At 58.3% G+C, this 24,180-nt stretch overlaps 1 protein-coding gene across 6 annotated transcripts in view; it reads right to left on the reverse strand.

Moving 5' to 3' along the window:
* Positions 1–3,363: 3,363 nt before the first annotated feature.
* The window catches only part of SIPA1L3 (signal induced proliferation associated 1 like 3), a 216,704-nt gene continuing 195,887 nt past the window's right edge, over positions 3,364–24,180 (reverse strand). For 4 of the 6 annotated variants that reach the window (XM_046680682.1, XM_046680686.1, XM_046680683.1 and 1 more), the window contains 7 exons: positions 23,278–23,499; positions 13,298–13,463; positions 12,651–12,900; positions 10,099–10,242; positions 8,123–8,258; positions 6,852–6,933; positions 3,364–5,456 (listed from right to left, as the gene is read on the reverse strand). In XM_046680682.1, coding sequence (XP_046536638.1) covers positions 5,313–5,456; positions 6,852–6,933; positions 8,123–8,258; positions 10,099–10,242; positions 12,651–12,900; positions 13,298–13,463; positions 23,278–23,499 — 1,144 coding nt within the window. In that variant the 3' untranslated portion in view covers positions 3,364–5,312. The remainder of the gene's footprint in view (positions 5,457–6,851; positions 6,934–8,122; positions 8,259–10,098; positions 10,243–12,650; positions 12,901–13,297; positions 13,464–23,277; positions 23,500–24,180) is intronic. The other 2 variants (XM_046680687.1, XM_046680688.1) reach the window with 2 other exon arrangements.

Below are 24,180 nucleotides of genomic sequence, written 5' to 3' on the forward strand. Positions count from 1 at the left end.
CCTCTTGGGGCTGCTCGGCTCTCCCCGTCCCTGAGGCCCCCCAGCGGGAGGGGACGGGGCCTGTGGGGGCTGGGCCCCCTTCCCTCCGTGCAAGTGGAATGTCGCCTGGGGGTCGGCGCCCGGCAGGGCCCCCTCCCTCCCTCCTCCCCCACCCCTTGGCCAATGGGCACCAGGGGCTTCTGCTCCCCTCAAAGCCATACCCCGCCTCTGGGCGGGCACGAGGGGTCGTGGATGCCAGCTGGGGGCACGGACACAGTCTTTTTCTAAAGAAAAAGCCAAAAAGTTAAAAAAAAAAGAAAGAAGAAACTAATATATACAAAGAGTCCTATAAGGCCTGGCTGGGTGGACGGGGGCGCCGCTGAGCCGTCCACTGGGCACCAGTTTATGCCAGCGTTCTGCCTGGCGGCCTCTCTCTTGAGTTTCTGGAGTGGCAGCTGTCCCCCTCCCCCCAAGGTGGCACCATTCCCCCCTGTGCCCACGGCAGGTGGGTGTGGTGTCCCCCCTTGCCCCTCTTGGTGCCCACCATGGATACTGCATGAAGTGAACCATGGCTCTGAACGCCGTTCCCGCCCCGCCCTGGGAGCCCCGCCCTGCCGGTGGCCGTGGCCGGCGTGGCTGGGTGGCTGGCGGCCCCTGCCTGGCGCCTGCTGGGATGAGAAGCACATACTCTGCAACGGACTCGTTTCTCCTGCCCCCCTGCCCCGATGCCCCGCCGGCCAGGCCGGACTGCCCTGGCCCCCCTCGCTGGCCATTTTGGGGGTAGCGAGGGGGCGTGGTTGTTTCTTGTGGTTGTGTGTGTTTGTTGTTCGGTTTAAAAAAAAAAAAGGGAAATTGAGGCTGCAAGTGGGGGAGGTGGTGGGTTGGGGGGTCTCCCCCAATCCAGGCATGCCCCTCCTTGTAAACGAGTCTCCTTTATTGCCTGCTCTGCTGTGAATTAACTTGTTCTGTGTATTAAACCGGGCCTGACCCGTCTGCCCACAACTACCTCGTCCTCCAGGCTGGTTTGGGGCGTCACCAGGAAGGGGAGATGGGGCCTCGCTGGGGAAGAAGCAATTGAGGTTAACAGCTGGAGCCGGCCCTACCTCCGTCTCCCCGTCTCCCCCCTGCACCCCGCCTTTCTCTGGCTTTGTCCCAGCTCCTCCCTGCCTTGCCGGAAAGGAGAAGAGGGGGGATGGGGTGGAGGGGGCTCCCGCCCCGCCAGCTGTGGTTGCCCTGGCAACGGACTGCTGCAGCTGCAGTGGGAAGTGAGGAGGGAGGCGGGAGCTGGGAGCTGGGACGGGGGGAAGGGAAGGGATGGAAATGAAGACGGTGGCCCCTCCCGGGCTGGGGTGGGAGCTGGGAGCCAGCAGCATCTCCTCCTAGGCCCACACCTCACCTGGGGCTCCCTGTCCCGGACGGGTGGCAAAGAGCGGAGGGAAAGGGGCAAAGGAAAGAAAGGTGGAGACACAGGGACATCAGGAGACTGACATTTGGGTGAGGCGAGGTGAAGAGTGAGAGAGAACCAGGACACAGATGGGGAGAGAGACGCGGACAAGAGAGTCACAAATTTATAGAGAATCAGAAAAAGAGAGCAGGAGAGAGCTGAAGAGGGAAGAAATAGAGCAGGGGAGAGATGGAGATGAGGAGAGCCACAGGAATTATGGCGAAGAGAAGAGATGGAGATTTAGTGGGAGAGGGGAAATAACTAATAAAAAATAGCAGACACATTTGGGGAGACAGAAGGAGGAAGGAGACAGTGATTTGGAGAGAGAGAAGCAGAAGAGATTCACGGAGGGGAGGCAGAGACCCAGGGCACACAAATGAGGAGAGAGAAAAAGAGAATCAGAGGAGAGGACATTTGGGGAGAGAGCCTCAGAGTTAGGACCAGGGACAGGCAAAGGCCCAGGACGACGACAGAGAGAGAGGAGACTCAGGGAAGAGAGGGACACAAAGAATTTAGGGGGCAACAGGAAAATCTGGAGACAGCCAAAGGGGGGAAAGGGTCAGAGACTGGATGAGGAGAGAGCCAGAGACGGGGTGGGAGGGGGAGAGACCGGGGGAGCATCCGAGAGGTCGCCTGTGCGAGAGAGAGGGGGACAGGGCACCAGCCAGAGGGAGCGGACAACTGGGGCAAGGTGGGGAGGGGACGGGCAGGGCACAGTTGAGGTGAGACCGCGGGCTGGCATGTGCCATCCTGGGATCTGGGATCTGGGAGTCGGTGTGTCACAGGCGCCAGGAGAGGATGTGAGAACAGCTTGTTCCACCCGTCCAGGGCTGGTGGGGGAGGGCGGCACGGGTTAAGGATGGGGCCTCACGGAGGGTGGGGACAGCAGGGAGCATGTCTGGAACACTCTAGAATTTTTAGGAGATGTGGAAATAGTTGGTCCACCTCCTCTGGAAAAAGGATACATACCCGTTTTGAAAAAATATATTTTTCGGGGGTTGGGGGAAGGCCTGAGTTAGAGAAGCATCAGGTTTTAGCTCAGAGATGAAAAACTCAACGGCAGGTACACGGGGCTGGTGGGCCTGAGACCCTGCCACGTGGCCGGCCCTGTCCAGAGCTGGGCTGCTCTCAGATCCGGGTGGAGCCAGACCCAGACTTCCCACGGGAGGCCAGACTTTGGGATTCTCGTGTGGAATTTCGAGATTTGGAGAATCAGGTTGACCCTGCTCCTCCGGTCAAACTGCAAGTGTTCGCGTGGCAGCTGCAGATCCGGACCCAGGAGCTGAAGATGCTCCCCGGCCAACGGCCAGGAGAGCCCCTGGAGGAGGGCCTGGCCCGGGCTGAGGCCACCGAGGCCGTCAGTATCTTTCCGGCCACCTCCACCTCGCCGTGCTCCCCCGGCCTGGAAGCTGGGGCATTTCCCACCCCAAACCACCAGCCAGATGACCGGCAGAGGCCCAATGCCACCCACGGGGGGGAGGGGGGTGGAATGCAAATTCAGCAGGGCTGTGGGGGGGCTGGTGGGGGCGACAGCCCAGCCCCAGAGGCCGGCCACTCAGCCCCAGACTTGCTGCGAAGGAGACATTTACTGAGCTGGAGATTGGCTTTCCTGATACCCGGTCTCCAGAGTTCTAAAGGGGACAGTAATTCTAAAGCCAACACAACTCCGTGGGCTGGGTCTGGCTGTCGGGCCGCCGGTACGGGACTTCCGGGGAACAATCTCCTGCTTTTTAACTTAAGGACTTTGACATTCCGCGTGATAGATTTCTGTTGTCTGGATTTCGAGGAAAAGAAATTTGCAAGGCTGGTGTTCCCGGGCTCTTAGGGAAGTGTGTGTGTGTCACAGTGCTTGGGACGACGGGGACAGGGAGGGGGCCCACGCTGGACCACACCCTCTCGTCAGTGACTCCAGGCAGCTGCCCAGCTAGTGAGCACACGAGCCGTTTCTATGAAACATTTATTTCCTTTGAAACCTCCAGAAACATGCCAGAAAATCTCAAGACAGGAATAGGAAAAAAAAAATAATAAAAATAAAAAATCCAAATGAAACAAATCAACACATGAAAAAAATGCTCCCGCTCTCTTCAGCCGTCGGATAGAACACCAATCTCAAATTAAATAGATTTGTTTTGCAGAGATCCTTAAAAAAAAACAACAGAAAACAAAACCCAAAATCATAATTTACACTTGTCAATGTACACGATTAGGTCCCCAAAATGATTTGAATGATCTGAAGAGGTGAGGAGATGACTTAAAAAAGGGGGGGAGGGTGGTCTCCAGGTTAGGGTCCGAGGAGGGGGGGTGGGGTGATCCTGGAGAACCTTCTGGAAAAGGGGGTCCAGGGAGAGGGGCAGAGACGTCACAGTAGTTGGCCAGGGCTGAGGACCGAGGTGGCCCCGCCTCACCCCCCGGGATGGAGGAGCCGGCAGGGCTGAGGGCTCCCCGGGGCGGGGCTGCGGGCAGAGGGGGATGGCAGGGGGGCACAAAGGGGCGCCCTTTGCTCTCACCCCTGCTCATCCAGCCTGGTACCTGCCCGAGTGCCTCTGTCCTGTGTGGTCCCCAGAACCCCCTTCCCTGAGGTTTCTGGCCCCAAAGAGAAGGCGGTGGGATCTCTGGACAAGGGCTGGCCGCCTGGTGCTCCCAGCGTGAGCCAGGCCCGCACAACCTCCTGCCTGGTGGCTCCCCCTAAGGGAAACCCGCCCGCCCACCCTGTCTGTCCCTCCTAGTCCTCTGTGCAGCCCCAGCCCTCGGGGGACGCGCCTTGATCCTCAGCTGGAGGTTGGGGGGATCCACAGATTGTGGCCATAAGGACTTGTTCTGGCGCAACTCTACATGAAAAAATAAATATATATATATTTTTTTGTTTTGTTTTTAAAGGAAAAAAAGAAACTCTGTTTCCTGGGTGAACAGTGTAGTACCACACCGGCCTGGCTGCTGGCCAGCTGCCCCTTATTGCCTTTAGAGAAGCAGCACCCCGTGGGGGCGCACGGGGAGGCCACCCCAGGTGGGGGGGGCCTGCGAGCAGGGCCGAGAAGGGCAAGCAGACCCGGAGAAGAGATGAAGGCTGTCTCTCTCCAGCCCAGAGCTGTCGCTGCGTGGTCGGGGCCGGTGAGGCTGGGGGGCTCTGCCCCGGGCCTGGTGGGCAGCAGCTGGAAGTGGAGGGGCCCAGGCGCCGAGGCTGCTGGCGGGCAAGGGCCGATAGAAACAGACCGTGTAAACGGTCCCACGTGTGCAAAGAGGGCGCTCCCTCCGAGACGCTGCCTCTGGATGCTGGGATTTCTGCTCTCCATCCTGGGACCCCTAAGAAAACCACTGAGCCTCTAAGAAAGTGCTCTTGTCTGCTTTCGGAAGGATGGGGTGGGAGGGGTCATGTCCGTGCTTTTTGGAGCAAGGGCACTGTTTCCCCTGGGGCTTCCTCTCTCCGGGGCCTCGGGGAAGGACGGTGGCTTTCACGCTGTGACTTTCATGCAGCCCAGACTCTGTCGTATGTGGGGAAGCCAGCTGGTCGTGAACTCCTGGAGTGCTGAGGTCTGAGCCTCGCTCCTGCCCTCCCTCCCCTTCCTCCAGCTTCCGATGGCTTGGTCCTAGGAAGAGGCTGGATGGGGAGGGCAGGATGGGCCCCCGGGGTGTTGTGGGCACAGCCCAGCCCCCAGGGAGCGGAGACGGGCAGTTCAGAGGGAGGCCTGAGACCATGTCACCCTCTGGGGCTTGGGGACCATGAGTCCACCCTGGCCCCCAGCCCCGGTGAGGCCTGGCTCAGGGCCCACTGCCGTCTGGGGTTTCCGTGTCCACCGGGAGGGCGGCAGGGCCCTGGCTGGCTTCTCTTGGTCACGCCTGCAACCTGGAGCGAGCTGAGGGAGAGGGGAGCAGGGGCCGCGGCCTCTCCGTCTCACAGGTCCTTCTTGTCCCTGCAGAAGATCTCAGCGAACTTGCGCAGCTGCTCGCTGGCGGCCTGCGACTCCTCCTGCAGCCGCTGGTTGTTCTCCCGCAGGCTGGCCACCTCCGACTGCAGCACGGCCTTGTCCTGCTTCTCCTGCGGGTGGGGCCGGGCATCAGCGGGCGGCACAGCCAGTGGCTCCCGGGCTGGGGAGCCCCGGCTCGGCTGTGGGATAGAGCCAGGCTGCCAAGGTTCCCATCCCAGCTCTGCTTCTCGACAGCTGAGCAACCCTGGGGAGGTCGCTGCACCTCTCTGGGCCCTGGGTCCCTCAGCTCTAAGAGGAGTGGCTGAGGTTTCTATGAGGACATATATGCCAACCTCTTGAGACACAGCCTAATGTGGAGTAACCGTTTGCCAAACCCCACTGTCATTATCGTCACCTCATTTCACCCTCACAGCCGCCCAAGGACTTGGGGACTGCTGTCACCCCCATTTTCCCGGAAGAGCAGGTGTGGAGCTGGGAAGTGGGTGTGGGGCTGCCGCACGGGCTCCACGGCCTCTTCTGAGACGCCCTTCCAGGATCACGGACATCCCAGGGCAGTGACTTGTCCGAGGTCACACAGCATCGAGCGGTGGGGTGGGGCTGAACCCGGGCCCTGGAGTCCTGTGCTTGAGACCCGCACCTTCTACTCTGCCACCATTTGCCTTTCACCCCAGAGTACATAAAACAACAAGTCGGCATCCTCTGACCTCTCTCTCCTCCCTCTTCCACACCCTGGAGATGAGGATGCGGAACAATCCGGAAGGTTGCCTTCTGCATGCCCCTCTGACTCGTGGATGGTAAACATTTAAGTGTGTGCTGTTCCAGGAAACAGTGCTGCTGCTTGCTTAGTTTTTTACTTACTGGACTTCTTTTGTATGTTGGTAAATATACAGATTTCTGCTATTATTTTAATTGGCTGCAGGATATTCCGCTGCATGGGTGTCCTGTCATTCACATAACTTTCTCCTGTGAAGGAACGGCTGCACTGGCTCCAACTTTTTATTGTTAACAGCGCAGCAATGAACATCCTGCAATTACATTTTTGATAAATATTGTCCAGCTGCCCCCCAAAAAGGTTGAGCCAATTTATTCTCCCTCCAAGAATGAACGAGAATTTCTCCGTGTGCTTACCAGCCTTCACTTTTTTTTTTTTTTGGTGAGGAAGATTGGCCCTGAGCTAACATCCGTGCCCATCTTTTTCTATCTTGTACGTGGGATGCCTGGCACAGCATGGCTTGATGAGCGGTGCTAGGTCCACACCTGGAATCTGAACCTGCAAACCCTGGGCTGCCGAAGTGGAGTGCATGAACTTAACCACTATGCCACTGGGCTGGTGCCAGTATTGTCACTTTTTTCTCTTTAGTCTTGACTACATTCAAAGGTGGCGGCCTTCCCTGGAATAGAAGGGGTGGGTTGGGACATGGGCCTCAGTCTCGCTGGCCCCCAGAGCGTCTGGAAGTGGAATGGGGAGGTGAGTGCCACACGAGGTGGCTGCCTGGTCGCCTTACCTTCTGGAGGTCCGTGTGCAGCTGCTTCAGCATCACCTCCAGCTGGTACACCTTGCCTGTCAGATCCAGGGGCGGCTCCTCGCTGCAGGGACAGGGGACAGGGTCAGGCCCAAGGCCCAGAGCTAGGAGGAACATGGGGCACAGGCCCCTCTGCCCCCAAGGTTCTGGGGAGTCCTCTCCTTGCAAAGCCCCGAGGGGCGCTGGGAGGAGCAGCTCCGGGGGAAGCCGGAAGCCAGCCCTCCCGCCACGCTCCACCCAGCGAGGGCAGTCTGTGGGTGAGGCTGGGGTCGTGGGAGCACTGAGGGATGCACACAGCCGCTGGGGGTGCGGCGAAGCAGGGGCTGCAGCAGATGAGGAGGGAGGCAGGGGTCTCGGCCCAGGGAGCGGGGAGCACTCGGCCCTCCCGCCCCCCCAGCCCTTCCTCCCGTCACAGTCCTGGACCTTGGGGACCAGGGGCTGCAGGGGAGGTGGAGGCGGGGGGAGGAGGTCACCAGTTTAGGGGCAAAGGGGGCGAAGGTGTGTGCCCAGAGGCCACAGGTCCTCCATTTCTGCCCCCGCCCTGTCCCCACCCCGGCTGCAACAGCACTGGCAGTCACTGCCTAGTCCTGCCATCCCAGGGGCACAGCTCTGGTGGGGGCTGAGTTCTGCAGCCAGCGTGGGAAGCCAAACCAAGAAGAGAAAAGCCGCCCTGGAACAGCGCTCACAGCGCCCGAAGCTCAGGGCCCGGCCGCCGGGCACGGCCAGGAGTGCACCTGAGTGTGAAATGCACTACTGAGATCCAGGGACGTGCATACACGCCCTGCCCATTCTCTCTCCCGCTTTTTAATTCTAGTCTCTGCCACTCGAGTGCCGACAGACACATAGCACTAAATGGGAGGAGACAAACGCACAACATTTGTCTCTGTCCTCCTGCCCCCGAGAGCCTCGTGAGCAGGGCCTGGGCCGGTCCCCAGAGAGCCCAGCACAGGACCTGTGGGGCGGGGGAAGGCAAAGGGCAGGCGAACGTTTGCATAATTGAGGAATCCGTGGAGGAGACCCAGGAGCAGACAAAGGGGAAACTGAGGCGGAGAGCGGGGGCCCGAGCTGGGCAGACGGTGGGAGGGGCCCCTACTGTCAGTGACGTGCGAGGAGATGCTCCTGGCTTTGCCTGGCGGGTGGCGGGCTGACTGCAGCACCTGCCTCCTGCCCGGTGTCCCTCTTTCACTGCACGGGCAGGCCGCCTCCTGGGCCTTGGGTGGCCGGGCCCCTGGGTGCACCCAGGGAAAGCTCACCTCATGGTGGGGGTGGTCCTGGGGGTCGCGGGCCCCCTCTCCAGGCTCAGGTGGCTGTGGACAGCACTGTGAGCAGGTGGGACGTCCGGGCTCAGAGCTGGGTCGTTGAGAGAGAAGAGCGAGACGGCTCTTTGCACTGCCGGGGAGAGAGGGGGGAGTGGGGTTGGCAGGGCCCCCAGACCAACAAGCCACGCCTCCCCCTGCACACCCCCAAGACATTCCCCATGCCACTTCTGTGAGATGGCGCAAGCACCTGGGGGGGGATTCTTGCCAAAAAACCAAATAAGGAGAACCAGCAAACCCCACCCTGATTCGGATCCTTCTAGATCCAATGGCCACTTTACACCCAACTCAAGGCACAGAGGAATGAGTGAAATGACAGTGTGAGGAAGGACCCAACCCAAGTCAGCGCCAGTGACCTGGTGTCATCAGTGAGTCAGTGGACCGGGTCGAAGCTGGCTGATGGCCAGGTGGGGGTTTGCTACGCTCTAGCTCTGAGCGTGTCTGCGAAATTTCAAAGGAAAAGTGCAGCAGAGAATATCGTGTATACGGGGGGAGAAGTCACGGGGGGCTGCCAGTTAAAGCGGGGATCCCTGGATCCCACCACAGACACGTGACGCTCTGGGTGCGGCCTGAGCACCTGCATTTTTAGCTGGACTGTGAGGTGATCGCCCTGTGACGGCAGGAATTGCTGCCCTCGAAAAGCGGGTCAGGGAGCCCCGGGGCAGCTGGACAGGGGACCACGTGGACCCAGGCAGCAGGCAGGTCTGTGCGTGTGCCCCGGGGAGAGGGCACCGCCAGGGGCAGCGCACACACACCGCCAGCGAGCAACTGTTTACATTTCTGTGCGTAAACAGCAGCACAGTAAAACCTGAACACCCTTTCCTTAGACTCTCCAATTATTAACATCTTGCCACAGTGTCTCTTTCTCTCCTTATCGGCGTGTGTGTATATTTTTTCCCTTAATCATTTGAGAGTAAACTGCCAACGTCATGGTCCCTTCAATACACTTCTCAACGTCATGGACTTCACTACACTTCTCCAAAAAGTAAGGACACAGCACACTATCACGTTCAAGAAATTTAACATTTATACCATACACTGTCTAATAGAATCATCTTAAAATTTCCCTGATTCGCTAGTATCCTTCATAGCTCTTGTGTTCTGCCTTGGATTTAATATTCTCTTTGAAAATATTTTTATATGAACAACTTCAAACGTGGCCCCAAAGCAGAGAAGATAGCATCACGAGTCCTCCTGAACCCATCACCAGTTTCAACACACCCTGGCATCTCCCCCAGCATTTCTTTGCTGTTTTTTATTCTTCTGATTACTCCTCTCCTTTACTTTTCTTTTTTTTTTGGTGAGGAAGATTGGCCCTGAGCTAATGTCTGGTGCCCATCCTCCTCTATTTTTTATGTGTGATGCTGCCACAGCATGGCTTGATGAGCAGTGCCATATCCACACCCGGGATCCAAACCCATGAACCCCTGGGCAGCCAAAGCGGAGCGCAAACTCAACCACTAGGCCAGTCCCCCATCCCAGAATTTTTACCTCCACAAAACTTTGCATGTTTCAGTTATCGTTAATTTGGGTTTGCTGCCAGTTGCAACCAGAGCAAATTTAAACACAGTTTGGATTATGGCAATGTTGCCCTGTAATAATACAAGGTACCGTCTGTTGAGGGCTCGTTCTGTGTCTGACACGTTTCACACACAGCATTTCATATACTCCTCACTGCGGCCCCGGCAGTGGGAACAGTCACATCCCTGTTTTGTAGACAAAGTCACTGGGGATCAGAGAGATGAAGACACCCGCCCAGGCTGCACAGCGAGCAAGTGACAGGGTAGGACGTGAAGCCTGCTCCCCAATTCTGGGACTCAAATGCGTCCCCCTTCAAAGCCCCAAGGCCCCTCACTGATCCTTCTGAAACGGAGAAGGGTAGGGATCCGGCGGGGCTGGTGGAAGGCGCCTACCTTCGTATGCCTTGGCTGCATTGACCAGGCTGGACCACTCGAGGCCGGCGGCCGTGTCGGGCAGCGGCATCATCCCGGGGTCGAGGCGCCGCAGCGGCCGGTCCCGCCCGTCAGCCAGCGAGAGCTCCGAGGCCGAGATGGTGGCTGGCGGGGAGAGCAAAGACGGGGACGGTGAGGACGGCAGGCGAGACGAAGCAACTGACATGTCAGGTTCCACTTTATACCCGATTGTTACAATATTACACACAGTGAGATAAACACGTGATCTTTATTAGATGAAAAACACCAGGGAGATGCCCTGCAGGGTGAGGGGAGTCACATGCTCACATGGGTACAATTTAATGAGGGTGCGAGGGGAGGCCTCGCTGAGAATGTGGTGTCTGAATAAAGCTCTGAAGGAGGGGAGTGAGTGAGCTGGAGGATCCGTGGGGGAAGAGCATTCCAGGCAACTGGAACAGCCAGTACAAAAGCCCCGAGGCATGAACGTGACTGTAGGTTCAGAAAGATGGAGGAGGCCCGTGCGGCTGGGACAGAGCGAGAGGGAGAGAGTAGAGGGAGGTGAAGTGAGAGAAGTGACAGGGCTGGCCGTGTGGGGCCTTGTGGGCCACGATGACATTGTCCCTTCCCGTGGAGCCACGGGAGGGCTCTGAGCAGGGAGGGACGTGACCTAACATGGGTGCTCACAGGCGCCCTCTGGCTATGTGTAGGGACAGACGTGTGTGTGTGTGTGTGTGTGTGTGTGTGTGTGTGTGTGTGTGTGTGTGTGTGTGTTGCAGTGGGGGGAGCAGGGAGATGGAGAGGAGGCTGTGTGTGTGTGTGTGTGTGTGTGTGTTGCAGTGGGGGGAGCAGGGAGATGGAGAGGAGGCTGTGCTGGTCCAGGAGGGAGACGAGGGCGGACAGCAGCAGGCAGGGTTGTGGAGGGACAAGTGGGCAGATCCTGGATCTTTTTTTTTTTTTGAGGAAGATTAGCCCTGAGCTAAGACTGGCCCTGAGCTGAGATCCGTGCCCATCTTCCTGTACTTTATATGTGGGACGCCTGCCACAGCGTGGTGTGCCAAGCAGTGCCATGTCCACATCAGGGATCCGAACCGGCGAACCCTGGGCCGCTGAAGCGAAACATGTGAACTTAACCGCTGCGCCACCGGGCCGGCCCCTCCCGGATCTATTTTGTAGGCAGAATGAGAAATGTTTCCTGGAGAGTGGGTGTGGGTGTGTGATGGGGGGGCCCAGGATGTCATCGAGGTTCTGGCCTGGGCAGAGTGGGAGACCGCTGGCACTAAGGGAGACAGGGAGATCTGGGTGTGGGATCAGAAGTTTATTTCTGGAGGTGCAGTGTGTGGAAGCCAATCGGACCCCCACCAGGAGCCAGCGGCCGGGGGGCCCCAAAACACCAGGACAAGGGATATGGACCCAGACACTGGAGAGCAGTGTACCAGAGGCTCCTTCTAGATGATATGGGGGGCCGGCCCGGTGGCACAGTGGTTAAGTGCGCATGTTCCACTTCGGTGGCCCGGGTTTGCCGGTTCAGATCCCAGGTGCGGATATGGCACCACTTAGCAAAAAGCCATGCTGTGGTGTGCGTCCCACATATAAAATAGAGGAAGATGGGCACAGATGTTAGCTCAGGGCCAGTCTTCCTCAGCAAAAAGAGGAAGATTGGCAGATGTTAGCTAAGGGATAATCTTCCTTGGGGGGAAAAAAAAAGTAAAAATAGATGATACGGGACCTCAACCAAAACCCTTGGGATGCACACATCTCTGAAGTCATGATCTGTTTGGATCTGAGAAAGCTGTGCTGATGCTGTATATTCCTAACACCCCCAGAGAGGTTGGGGAGGACCCCATAGTTGACACCCCAGTGTCTGCGGGGAGCAGTGATGGTGGCTGACACTGAGTGGGCTAAAGGACCAGAAACAGCCTCATGGCGGCCCAGGTTTGGGTCTCGCCACCCAATGAGTTTGGCCCCAGCTTCTGTGCTGCATTTCAGTTTTGGAGCCTTTGGGGTCATGGATAAGGGACGACAGGGTGGACAAAGCCACGGCCACCCCCAGCCAGCGCTCAGCTTTTTGATGGGGCTGCGTGCACGGTGCCCCTTCACAAGGGACAGCCGGTAAATATCTGAGGATGAACAAAGGGGTGGGGGAGTCACACCCCTGCACCCCCCACAAGAGGTGGCAGACTTCGGGTGAGTCAGCTAAGTCAGTGAACACTCATGAAGCAATCTGTCTGGTGCTGGAACCAGGAGTGGGGAGCAGCAAATAGACACCCACCCTCAGGGCCCCACGATGAGCTCTCCAGTCTGATGTCCTCTCTCTGGTCTCAGACGACCCCAATCCTTGGGCGCTCTGCATGCTAGGTGATCCCTAGATGCTCGGCTAACATCCCTTGCCCCGAGGGTGACACTCAGTGCCCAACCATCAGGCCCCCCCTCCATGCTCATGTGCCCCCCAGATCCCTCCCTCAGCTGACACTGACACCAACAACCTCCAGTGGTGATGCCCCCACTTCCCAGCCCTGGGGTCGCCCCCTGCCACCCCCAGAGTCCCGGCTCACATTTCTTCTCGGGGAAGCCGTTGCCGGGGACAGGGCCTGTGCCAGGGCCGCCGGGGCCGGGGGGGTGGGGGTGCTGGTGCTGGCGGCGGGCGGGCAGCGTGCTGGAGGGGAAGGCGCAGGTGCCGGTGAAGAGCACGTCGCTGGGCAGCCCGGGCTCCAGGCCGGCAGGGCTGGCGAAGCTGGGCTCCCGCCGCCCGCTGCACAGGCTCTCATCCGACAGCGTCCGCTGCAGGCTCTTCTGTGGCGACTGCTGCCGAGACAGGGTGGACGTGTGGCGCGTCACAGCCTGGCCATGGTCACCGTGCTCTGAGATTTCTTCCCGGCCTGGTCATCAGTGGCGCTTACGCACCCAGCGTCCAACCCTGTCCCCTTTCTGGTGAAAGCACCCTGGTTTCCCCCTGGGGATACCACCTCCCCAACTTGTGGCCCACCAGGTTCTGGAGGGCCAGCACCGCCTGCTCCCTGGGCCCCAGGAGCAGGACATGAGGACCAACGACAGCGTCCTTTTCTGGCCACATGTGGTACTATTGGGATAACTTCCCCACGAGCCCGCCCAGGCCGGTTCACACTGATTCTGTCCCGGAACCATGTGACGTCCTGACTCCGTAGGCAGCTGGCCGCCTCCCGCCCCCGGCCCTGCCACGTACGCCTGCCTCCCGCTCCTGCTCGGGCGCCAGGTTGTCCATGATGATGAGCTTCTTCAGGTCGTCCTCGATGGTGGATTTGTAGTTCTTCCGCGGGGAGCGCAGGTCTCGGAGAGATGCCCGCAGCCGCGGCTGCCCGAAGACGTTTTTCGTGTTGGTGTCCACCTGCCTGGAACGAGAGGGTCGGGTCAGGGGGTCTCGGGCAGGCTCGAGTGGCTTCTCCAAGCTGTCCTGACCCGAGAAGGCTGGCTGCCCTGGGCGAGTGGCCGCAGCCGTGTCCACTTCACCTGGCGGAGTGCGACAGAAGCGGGACTCCGCTTGTCCACTCGTTCCCTCAGCCCACAAATACCTCCTGGGAACCTTCTCTGGTGGGGGGTGGGGCGCGGGGTTCAGCTGTGAACGTGGAGCCAACCTCCAGGAGGGGAGCCCTACAATGAGCAACTGAATGGAAAGGGAGACCCCATGAGGTGCGGTAGAGAGAAGGGTTTTGAAGAAAAAGAGAGCTCGGTAAGTGGATAAGGAGCCACAGGGATGGAGGATGGCCTTCCTGAGGAGGTCACCGCTGAGCAGGGTCCTGGAGGGAGGGAGGGAGCCACAGGGCGGAGGAGCATCCCAGGCCAGGAGGTGTGAGGGGGGTGAGGCCCAGGGGGGCAGAGGGTGTGAGCAGGGCGAGGGGTGGAGGGAGGGGCCCGGGAGGGGTGGGGGCAGACGTGGGGGAACGGTGAGCCTCAGAGGGGACCTGGCTGCACGTGGGAGCCCCTGGACTCTGAGCTGGGGAGTGCTGCTCCTCATCTGCGCTTTGGGAGGACTGGCTCTGGCTGCTGGAGAGAAAAGAGACCCTCATGGGAGTGGGGACAGGAGGCAGCGGGGAGGCTCCTGCAGTTGTTTGGGTGAGAGATGGGGGGGCCAAGACCAGGGCTTCCAGTCACAGAGGAGGGATGGGGCCTCCCAAACAGACAGTCCCCTGGGGAGGACTGGCCCCTGTGGGAAGTGTAGGGCCCCAGGCAGCAGCCCCGGCCCGGGTGCCCCAGGGCCTGTCATCAGACCTGCCTGACTTTGGGCTCCTCATCCGTCACGTGGGGTAGGAGAGCTCATGCATCATGGGGTGGCTTGCCCTGAGCGGGAGCCTAGAGCCCTAACAGCCACCATGCCCACTGTTCCACTGGACTTCCCGCTCCAGAAGTTGGCCTGCGAGCCTGGCCACTCCGACCACCATCCCCCTCTTCGGCATTCCCAAAGCCGACCTTGTACCACCTTCCAGAATGCTCTGTGGGCTAAAAGCCACTGAAGCACAGCCTTGGGTTAAAAGCAGGAGCCTGGAGGTGGATGGGCCTGCGTCTGAGTCCCGGCTCTGCCTGTTCCTGCTGTGCGACCCTGGGCGGATTGTACCACCTCTCTGATGCTGGTTTGCTCATGGGAGAACACCCTGACCTCGCAGAGCTGGGGGCTTTGCTGCACAGGGCTGGCCGGCGCCTCACATGGCGTGGACGCTTGGAAAGTGAGGGCTGCTCTCACCATTTACCGGAGGGTGACCAGCACCCTGACCAGCACCCACCCTGCTCGGCGGCTCCCTCGCCCTCTGCTGGCTCCACAGGCTGTCATCCCGTGGCTCCGGGGCCCTCTCCCGGCCACGGCTGGCGCCCGCGGGACACCATGTCCTCCACTCCTGAGACTGCCCCCGACGCCTCCTCTTGCCTTCTGGTTCTGGCCCAGCCTGTAGGCTCAGGTCTTACCTCCCCGGTGAAAACTGGGTCCCTGACTTGATGTGTCGCCATCACCGGGGGACAAATAATGACAGCTAACAGGGGCACAGCCCTCGCCGTGCGCCGGGCACCATCCCCCATCCCGAGGGCTCTGTGTAAGCCCACTTGTTAAACCCACACGGCAGCTTCCCCCGGAGCCACTATTCCTATGCCCCGCCCCCCATTATACAGATGGGAAACTGAAGCACGGAGAGAGAAAGTGACTACATGACACTTGTCCAAAGACACATGGCCTGAGCGGAGGAGTCGAGATGCCAGCCAGGGCCACGAGGCCGCAGAGCCTCCAGGGGTCACCGTGCTGGACCACCACGTTTCTATCACAAAAGATGGCCCCCAGAAGACGTATGGTGTGTGGAACATAGCCGCCTTTGGCTTAATAATACGCTTTTATATGCGGAAAGAACATTCTGGAAGAAACAAGGAACAATGATGACCTCTTGAAAGGAGGAGTCATTAGGAAGTGGAAAAACGGGACTTTTTCATCTGATCCCCTTCTGAACTGTCTGAATTTACTGTACCAGAATCACATGTTATGACAACAATGATAACAAAAACCAGTTTTACAAAAGCTGACACCTAGACTTCATCACTTTGTAACTCAAGACAGAAGTCTTTGGCCCGTGGGGACAGAAGCTGTGGGGCTCCCCATGGTTCTGAGGTCGACGTCGTCTCTCTCTCCTCAGCTGCCAGCCTTGGGACTTTAACAAAGTGAGGGCGGGCGGGCGGCAGGCTTTGTCAGGTCATACTCCTCCCAAATGAGAACGCCTGGGCCGGGGGTCTGGCTGCATTAGGGAGCTCTCCGAGGGCCTTCTCTGGGCAAGGGAAAACCTTCAGATCCGAGAGAGAAGGACGGAGAGACGCAGAAACCCTGGAGCACGCGTTCCTCCCATGGGAGCTAAGAGGGGACTGACCCCCCCGTTCCCTTTGGATTTCGCCATTTCCCAGAAGCCCCTGCACGGGGAGAATGAGACTCAGCGAGGACACACGATGTGCGGTGCCCGTCTTCCCCGGGGGGAGCAGGCTGGGCCCTCGCTGCCTATACCGCAAAAAGGGGCACTGTCCACAGGCTCTCCTCTGGAGGACGGTCACAAGACCTGCTGGAAACTTTAAAGTGTGCTCTCCTTCTGGGAGTGTGTCCTTCAGAGAGGCTCGTGTGGACCCACGGGTGCCAGGGACACTTCACGGGGTCCTGCCTGTGAAGCGCACAGAATCGGTGGGCAGGAGAAGGGCGGGGCCCCAGAAGACCAGACCCTGTAGCTGCCAGAGACAAGAGGAGCTGACTCGCGCGACACGGCGAGAGCTTCTCCCAGACCCGTCATGGGAATAAAGCAGTGGTACGCATAGTGTGAATTCATTTTTAGAAAGCAAAACTCACAGAGCGCTTAGCTTGGCCTATCAAGTTTACCAAACTCTCGGCTCAAAAGGTGGATATGTGGGGGATTCACTTTCAGACTACGTTCCTCACCACAGCCCATGAGGTCTGAACAATTTGTCCTCATCTCCTCCCACACAGGCCTCCCAACATTCCTTAAACACACCGGGCACGTTCCTGCCTCAGGGCCTTTGCACTGGCTGGTCTGTCTGCCCAGAGTGCCCTCTCCAGTATTCCCCATGACTGGCAGCTTCTCATCCATCCAGCTTAGCTCAAGTGTGACCTCCTCAGAGAGGCCTCGTCTGACCGCTGGACCTTCTGGGGCTCCTCCCAGCCCAGGAGCACACGGTCATGAGTTCCTGTGCTGCTTCCTCACTGTGTGTACCTCATGATGATCTGCCGTGTGTACCTGTGCGTTTTGGCCCCACTCCTCCCACCTCCCCTGCAGCCCTCTGAACTCTATGGCCAGTGTCGGAACAGGGCAGGCCACACGGGGTGCACCCCGACAGTGCTTGCTAAACGTGTAGGACATGGAACCACCCCTCCTTCTAACCAACCGACCAGCTTCCCTACCTTCTTCCTTCCAGCCCTCCTTACTTTCTTCCTTCCTTTCACAGGCGTAAGTGACTTTTATAAAACAGAACAAAGTATAGAGATACTCTGAAAAACTGAGCCAAAAGGACAGAAGTATTCCTTCCCCGTTCTGTTTAATTTGTGTCCATTTGCTAAAGTCACCTTCCCGCCCCTAGGACCTCCAGGACTCTAGTGGGACATCCTAATTCTACAGTGGAGGGCTGGCTCACCCGAGGAAATCATGCTAGAACCTTCTCCCCTGACCCTCAAGTCTGCACCTATCTCATCCCCTGCAGGTCCCACAGCCTGACGCTATCCGTGGGCTGCCATGACATGTCTAACAGGAAGAAGTACGATGAAATTCAGTTTGGAGAGTCAAATTCATCATTTTTGCTCTTATTCTCTTTCTTCTGGAAGAATTTTCCAATGTATTTTCTTTTGTTTTTTTGCTGAGGAAGATTGGCCCTGAGCGAACGTCTATTGCCAATCTTTGTCTATTTTTAATGTGAGTCACCAACACAGCATGGCTGATGAGCCGTCTATGTCCATGCCTGGGATCCAAACCTGTGAACCTGGTCCACCAAAGTGGAGCGTGTGAACTTAACCACTGCGCCACGGGCCGGCCCCAAATGTATTTTCTAAATTGCACATCCTAAGCAATAATTCAAAATGGTATTAATTCCAGGTTAAAAAACCAAACTGGGCTTATAAATCTGTGATCCTTTTCCTTTTTCTCAAGATCTCTGCTCTCCTCCACTGTTAGAGCCTCACAGCCTCTGAGGGTGAACTGGACACTCTCTGACGGTTCAACAAGACGAGCTCCCTGTCTACGGTCTGATATGGAACTGTCACCAAGGCATCTGGAGAGAAAAGAGCAGGCGGAAAAGGCTGAGGGCAGAGAGAGGAGGTGGCCACACTGGTAAATAGAAGGGGCTGTGAGGGACGCACAGCCACACGCCTGGTGGTGCTTGGAATGTTCTGGAAGGATGCAGGAGAAATGAAATGACAGCCACTCTGGGGAGGGGGCTGGAGGCGGGGGCTGGGGCCGGAGAGAGCCTCGGTTTTCACGGCAAACCCTTTTCTGCTGGTTTGGTTTTCACCCTGTGCGTGTTTGACTTTTCAAAAAGCAAATGAAGAAACATCCAGAAGGTCCTGACTGACGGGCCCTGGACAGCATCTCTGCTTTGCCCGTGTTGTCTGAACTGGGATCCTGTCATGTCGTGGCATTAAACCACTTACGTTAGAAAAGAAAAAGACAGAAACATTACAGAGAAGGCTCTGCAGTCAGGACCCCGGCAAGAGCCGTGTCTTGTTCCTGTGAGGGGAGTGCCAGAAGCGGAGGGCGACCAGAGGCTGCAGCTTGGCTGGGCCCCATCCCGCGACTGCAAGCCTCCACCTGGGGCAGCTCCCGGGCCGGTTAATAAGCTGATTAGCATCATTGCCCCATGGCTGGCGAGGACACGCACCAGGTCTGCACGGCACGGCAGGTGGCTGGCGGGTTTTCCTAGAAGGATGCTGGGAGAGGGGCCAACCCTGCCCCTGACACTGGGGAGAGGCCTCCTCGGCTCCTGCCATGGCTGCACTGAGCTGGACCCAGGCCCGAAACCCCAGCAAGGAGGGGCCCGAGTGCCAGGTGTCACCCTCCAGATGCCAGTTCCCGCCAGCCTGGCCAACAACAGCCAAGCGCCTCTGAGCCAGTGCTCACCCTCTCCCAGGCCGGGCCGCTCTGTGCCCGCATTCCTTCACCTCATCCCCTCGGAAGCCCAACAGGAGGGGGGCTGTCCCTCTTGTGGATGAGGATGCTTGGGGCCTGGGCCCTCAGGGGCGGCCCCAGCCACTGCTCCACCTTCAGGCAGCACAGGGTGTGGTCCCCAGGGCCTGTCTCCCCCTCACTGGGCCTGGGTTGTGGAGTCAGGGGCCAAGCCACATGCACCTCATGACAACCCTCCGTGGTGTCGCTGACCCGGTTAACACCCAGAGGAAGGGTGGCAGCGTGGCCCTCTCTGGAGGAGGAGAGGCCCGTCCTAGCTATGCCAGCCCTGGGAAGCTTCTCGAGGAGGCCAAGGGCCACTGGCCTGCCGGGGCAGTGCCAGCCCTTCACCTGGGCTGAGATGAGACTGCCAGGGAGGAGGTGCCCAGGACGGCCACAGGGCAGGGCCAGGGACACTGGTGCTGCCTGCTCCCTGTGAGCCTGGATCCCCTGGGCCCCGTCACACCCGCCCCTGTGAAGCCCCGGGCAGCTCGAACTCAGTACTGGGCCACATGGATTAATGGATTAACGAAGCAAGTCTGCACAACTCTGGAGGTGGGACTGTCACCCCAATTTAAGGAGAGGGAACTGGAGGGGTGAGCAGCCCACGAGGACCCACCCTGACCCCATGTGGCTCTGCCCCCCCATGGCTGGAGAAGGCAGGCCAACAAGCTGAGGGTCCTGGGACCAAGTGGTCAGAAGGGGCTTTGCGGCTCGCTCCCGAGGCAGATGCACTCGGTCCCCTCACACAGACTCTCTGCCCTCCCCCAGCTCACTCCATCTGTCGTTCAACCAACAGAGCACATGCCCAAATACAGGGGGCCGCTTCCCTCCAAGAAACGAGTCCTCAGAACATACGAGTCCCTGCCTTGGACGGGGTCCGCCCTGAGTCTCTCCCGGGACGAGACGCTCTGCTCCTGATCTTGCCGGGTATGGAGCTGGCTCTGCCCCGTCTCACTGGGCGACCTGGGCTAGGCACTTCTAACTGTGCCTCAGTTTCCTCATCTGGAAATGGCAATAAGAATAGGATCCCTCTCCTGGGGCCAGGCCTGGACAGCCGGCGCAGAGTGGCCTGGCTGAAAGGCAGTGTGCCCTGACCAGAGAATGGAGGCCAAGAAAGTTAGGGGACGGATGTGGTAACTACTCCTGGGGGAATGGGCTCATAATACGTGGTGACCTTGTGGGGACAAATGACAAAACCAATCATCATACACTTGCAGTGATGAACCTGAACTGACCAAGTGAATCTGGGCAAGTGTCTCAACCATTCAGGACCTCGATTTTTCTCATCTGGAAAATGGGGTGCCAAGGGCCCACGCCTACTGTTCCGGACTCAGAAAGTACATGAATTTACGCAGGTAAAGGGCTGTGACGGTGTCTGGCAGGGCAGCTGTCTGTAAATGTAGGTAAATGTTATGCAAATAAATTCTTGTGCCTCGGGATAAAATTTTAGCAACAGCATCATACACAGATCAAAAAAACACATGCTTAACCTCAAATAATTTAGTTGGAAGTGATGACAATGTTTTCTGGAAAACTGGGTTAGGTGACTCACAAGTGACTGTAACAATGACAGAGACACTAACCTCCAAAATGCTCGGGGAGAGTTTGAATAAAACGGCTTTATGAAAGGGGAGTATGTGGACAAAAGCAGTCACTCTAGACTAGCGTATTATCTTATGCACGGGATTTTAAAAACGTATCTATAAATTAATAAATATTGTAAGAATCCATGGAGTTATCTTATTTGTGTCCCCAAATACTTTATAGATTCAGCTTACATACGTTCACACGGACACACACGTTACGTGAAGGGCTTCTCGGATCTTCCCATTGGGAAGGGGCTGGTTTTTAGGGTTGTCCTATATCCAGGCATATTTTCTGAGCATGTACTACGTCCAGGGCCCTGGGTGGGGCTTGGGGTGCCCCTGCTCTCCCAGGACTCTCAGCTCAGTGGGGGTGACAGAGAGGAAGGCGGTCACCAGGAGATGACCTCCGGATGGGCGCTGGGCTGGGCCCACGGAAGGGAGGGGGCGTGGGCTCTGCGGGAGGGGTGAGCCTGGAGTGCGCTGGGAGACCTTCTCCAGGGCAGGCCCCGTGTGCTGAGGCCGCGACGGGTGTTATGGGTCTTCCCAAAGATGCATTGAAGTCCTAACCTGGAGGGTCTTGCAATGTCACCTAAGTGGAAACAGGGTCGCTACAGAGGTAACCAAGGTACAACCTGGCAGTCAGGGCGGACCTGAACATGGTGGGTGTCCTCACAAAAAGGGGCAACATGGACACAGACACGCGCACAGGGAGGACAGGAAGCCTGGCGAAGAAGACAGAGGAGGGGAGACGCATCTGCAGGCCGAGGACTCCCCCAGATGGCCAGCGGATCAGCACAAGAGCAGATGACAGGGAGGCAGGGGGTACATCCCTCTTCACGCCCTTGGAGGGAACCCGCGCTGACACCTTGATCTGGGACTTCGAACCTTCAGCACCGCCTGAGCCTGGGCCACCCTAAGAGTGGGCCTTACATACCCTATGGGGTTGCAGTGACAATGAAGCCAGATGCCTGCCTCAGAGCTTCACGATGGGGCACCCAGAGTGCCAGGCAGGCCACTAGTGTCTTGTCACCAAGACAGTGCCACCTGCTTTCCCAGGGGGTGGGGGTGGGGATGGGCTGTGAAACAGAAAAATGACAGAATGACAGCAGGGGCCATGAAGGCCCTTCTGAGGAGATGGCAGCAGATTGGGCCTGTGTGGAGGGCCTGAAGCTCTGGGGCGAGCCCCAGGCGGTGAGGAGCCACTGCCACGGCCCTGTGGGTGGCCTGTGGAGTGAGGAGGGGGTGTGGGGTGGTCACATGGGGTGGACGGGAGTCGGCCCAAGCACACGGCGCACCAGGGCCTGGTATGAAACGTGCTCAGAAACGTGAGCGGCTCTCACTAACCCTGGTGGGGGGGGGGGGTGGCACTGGAGTCTTTAACCAGGGGCCTGGAGGACGGGGACTCATTCCCAGAATGCCCCTGGCTGTCAGGGAGGTGTGTGAACTGGATTCTCAGGGTGATTCAGCGTGCTTCCCCTCGACATGTCCAGGGACGCTGATTCTACTTCCTTATGATCTCTGTGTCACCCCCACATTTGAATGGCCCCATCCAAGTCATGAAAGATGACCTTACAAAGAACAGGATGGAGGATGGCAGACGCCCTCACACCCAGCAGAAGGGAGCCGTGGGCCAGGTTCCCAGGCTCTGATCCAAGCGCCATCCCTGACCAGCTGCGCGACTCGGCCTCAGGAGCCTCATCTGTAAAATGGGGCGAACAGTAGATTCACCTCACAGAGCTGCTGAGGACTCAGTGAACTAACTCACGTCCAAGAACTCAGAACCGAGCCTGGCACACAGCCAGCACTCAGTGAACGTCAGACACCACAGTCCCCTATCATGAAGGAACGACGGCTCTCTCCTACCTGCGTACTTCTCGTCTCTCTTTCGATTTGCAGCAAAACCTCAAACGAGCTGCTCACACGGCAGCCTCCACGTCTGCTCCCCTTCTCTCCTCCTGCACCCCCGAGTCACCTCCACGGGGCTCCGTCCCAGCTGACCGCTCGTGGTCCATCACCCCCGGGCGCCTCCTTCTTAGCCTCCTCTGCTGGTCCTCCTCCTCTCTAATCACTGAGGGGCTCAGGCCCAGTCTGACACCTCCCCGCCTCTCTACCCACACTCCCGGCCTAGTCAGCTGCTCCAGCCTCGTGCCTCTATGCTGACGACACCCAGGTTTCTCTCTCCAGCCTGCTCCTCACTGGGTCCTCCTCTCAGCTCAAGGTAAAGCCACCCCTGAGGCTACGAGACCTGGCATCCTCTTCAACCTCGCCCTCTCTCACTCCACATCCACTCTGCTAGTAACCCAGTCTGCTGCCATCTGAGAATCTATCCTGAGGCCGCTCCTTCTCCCCTTCCTCGGCCTCAGCCCTGCTCCTGCCTGGGCCATCTCAGCAGCCCCTCCCTGGTCTCCCAGTTCCTTGCTGGTCGTGCCCCCCATGCAGCCACAGGGACTCTGTGAACACCCTGTTTAGATCATGTCCCTCCTGTGCGCCACACCCTCGCGTGAAGCCATGTCACTCTGAGCAGACGCTAAAGCCCTTAGAGGTGGCCCACAAGACCCTCCATGGTCAGTCCCTAAGGCGTCTCTGACTGCACGTGCTCACTGTTGCAGCCATCCCAGCCACCCTCCCACACACCAAGCGCGCTCCCGCCTCAGCATCTCTGAAGCGGTCATCCCTCTGCCCGGGATGCTCCTCATCCGCACACTGCACAGTGCCAGCCACCACTGACCTACTGCGTCCTTTCCTTAGTTACTCTATTTGTAGTCTATCTCCCCAACCCGAACGTCAGCTCCCCGGGGGCGGGCATCTCTGCCTGTTCACAGCTGTGGTCCTGGAGCAAACTGGTGCAGTGTCCTGCTGAATGAGGACAGAGGTGCTGTCCCCTCCCCTGCCCAGAGACGCTCCAGCTGTGCCTCACGGGGCGTCCGGGCACTTACTTCTTGGGGTCAGTGAAGGGCAGCGGCCGCGGTGGGGGCTCGTCCGTCCTCTTCCAGCCTGCTGGGTGCTTATTGTGCACAGGCTGCTTGGAGAAGAAGGACTTGGGGACAGAGGCGGAGAGCTGGAAGGCGCTGGGCTGGGCCAGCTGCGAGGGCCGGGGAGTCTCTGCGCTGGCTGTTTTGTACACCTGAGCGGGGTAGCCGGCCCTGGAGCCCACGTCACTGCAAAGTAGAAACGAGAGAAATGAAGGATTGAATCCGCCCCACGTTTCAGAGGACCGATCTGTTTCAATTTACTCTTGGGAAAGAGGAAACTTCACTCACACAAGAGAGTCACAAATACACTCCTGCTGTGAAAATTCCAACAATACAGAAGCCACATGGAGAAAAACAAAGCTGCCTGCACGGCCCCCAGTCCCACCCAGGAATGCCCTCCTAGCACGTTTGGTGGCTCTGTCGGAATCTAAAATGTCACCTCCGTGGGTGGATGCGCCCCGAGATTCTGTCTCCTGGACCACCTCCAGCCGAAGGTGGGGTCCTGCCACCTGTCTCTAGAGGTGCCCACGGTTCACAGTGTGCTCTGTCCTCTTCACCTTCTGCGCATTCCAGATACACACGTGTACACGACCAGAGAACCAGGACCCTTTCTGGAGGGGGGGTGAAGAGCTACGTTTTTTATAACTAGGTTCATGTCAATACACTGTTCTGTAACGTGGATTTGTTTTTTTTACTTAAAATGTATCTTGCCATGTAGTCTCTTCATTTCAACAGTTTTTGAGCACCGACTACACGTCAGACAACATCCCAAGTGATCTAACCAAAACCACAGCTCAGCATCCCAAATGCTGGGCTCCTGTGAGATTAACGCTGCAGTGAACCCCACTGCTGTTCGCTGGGACCCAA

This window comes from Equus quagga, chromosome 13, assembly GCF_021613505.1.
Source record: "Equus quagga isolate Etosha38 chromosome 13, UCLA_HA_Equagga_1.0, whole genome shotgun sequence".
In the NCBI taxonomy this organism is placed as follows: Eukaryota; Metazoa; Chordata; class Mammalia; order Perissodactyla; family Equidae; genus Equus; species Equus quagga.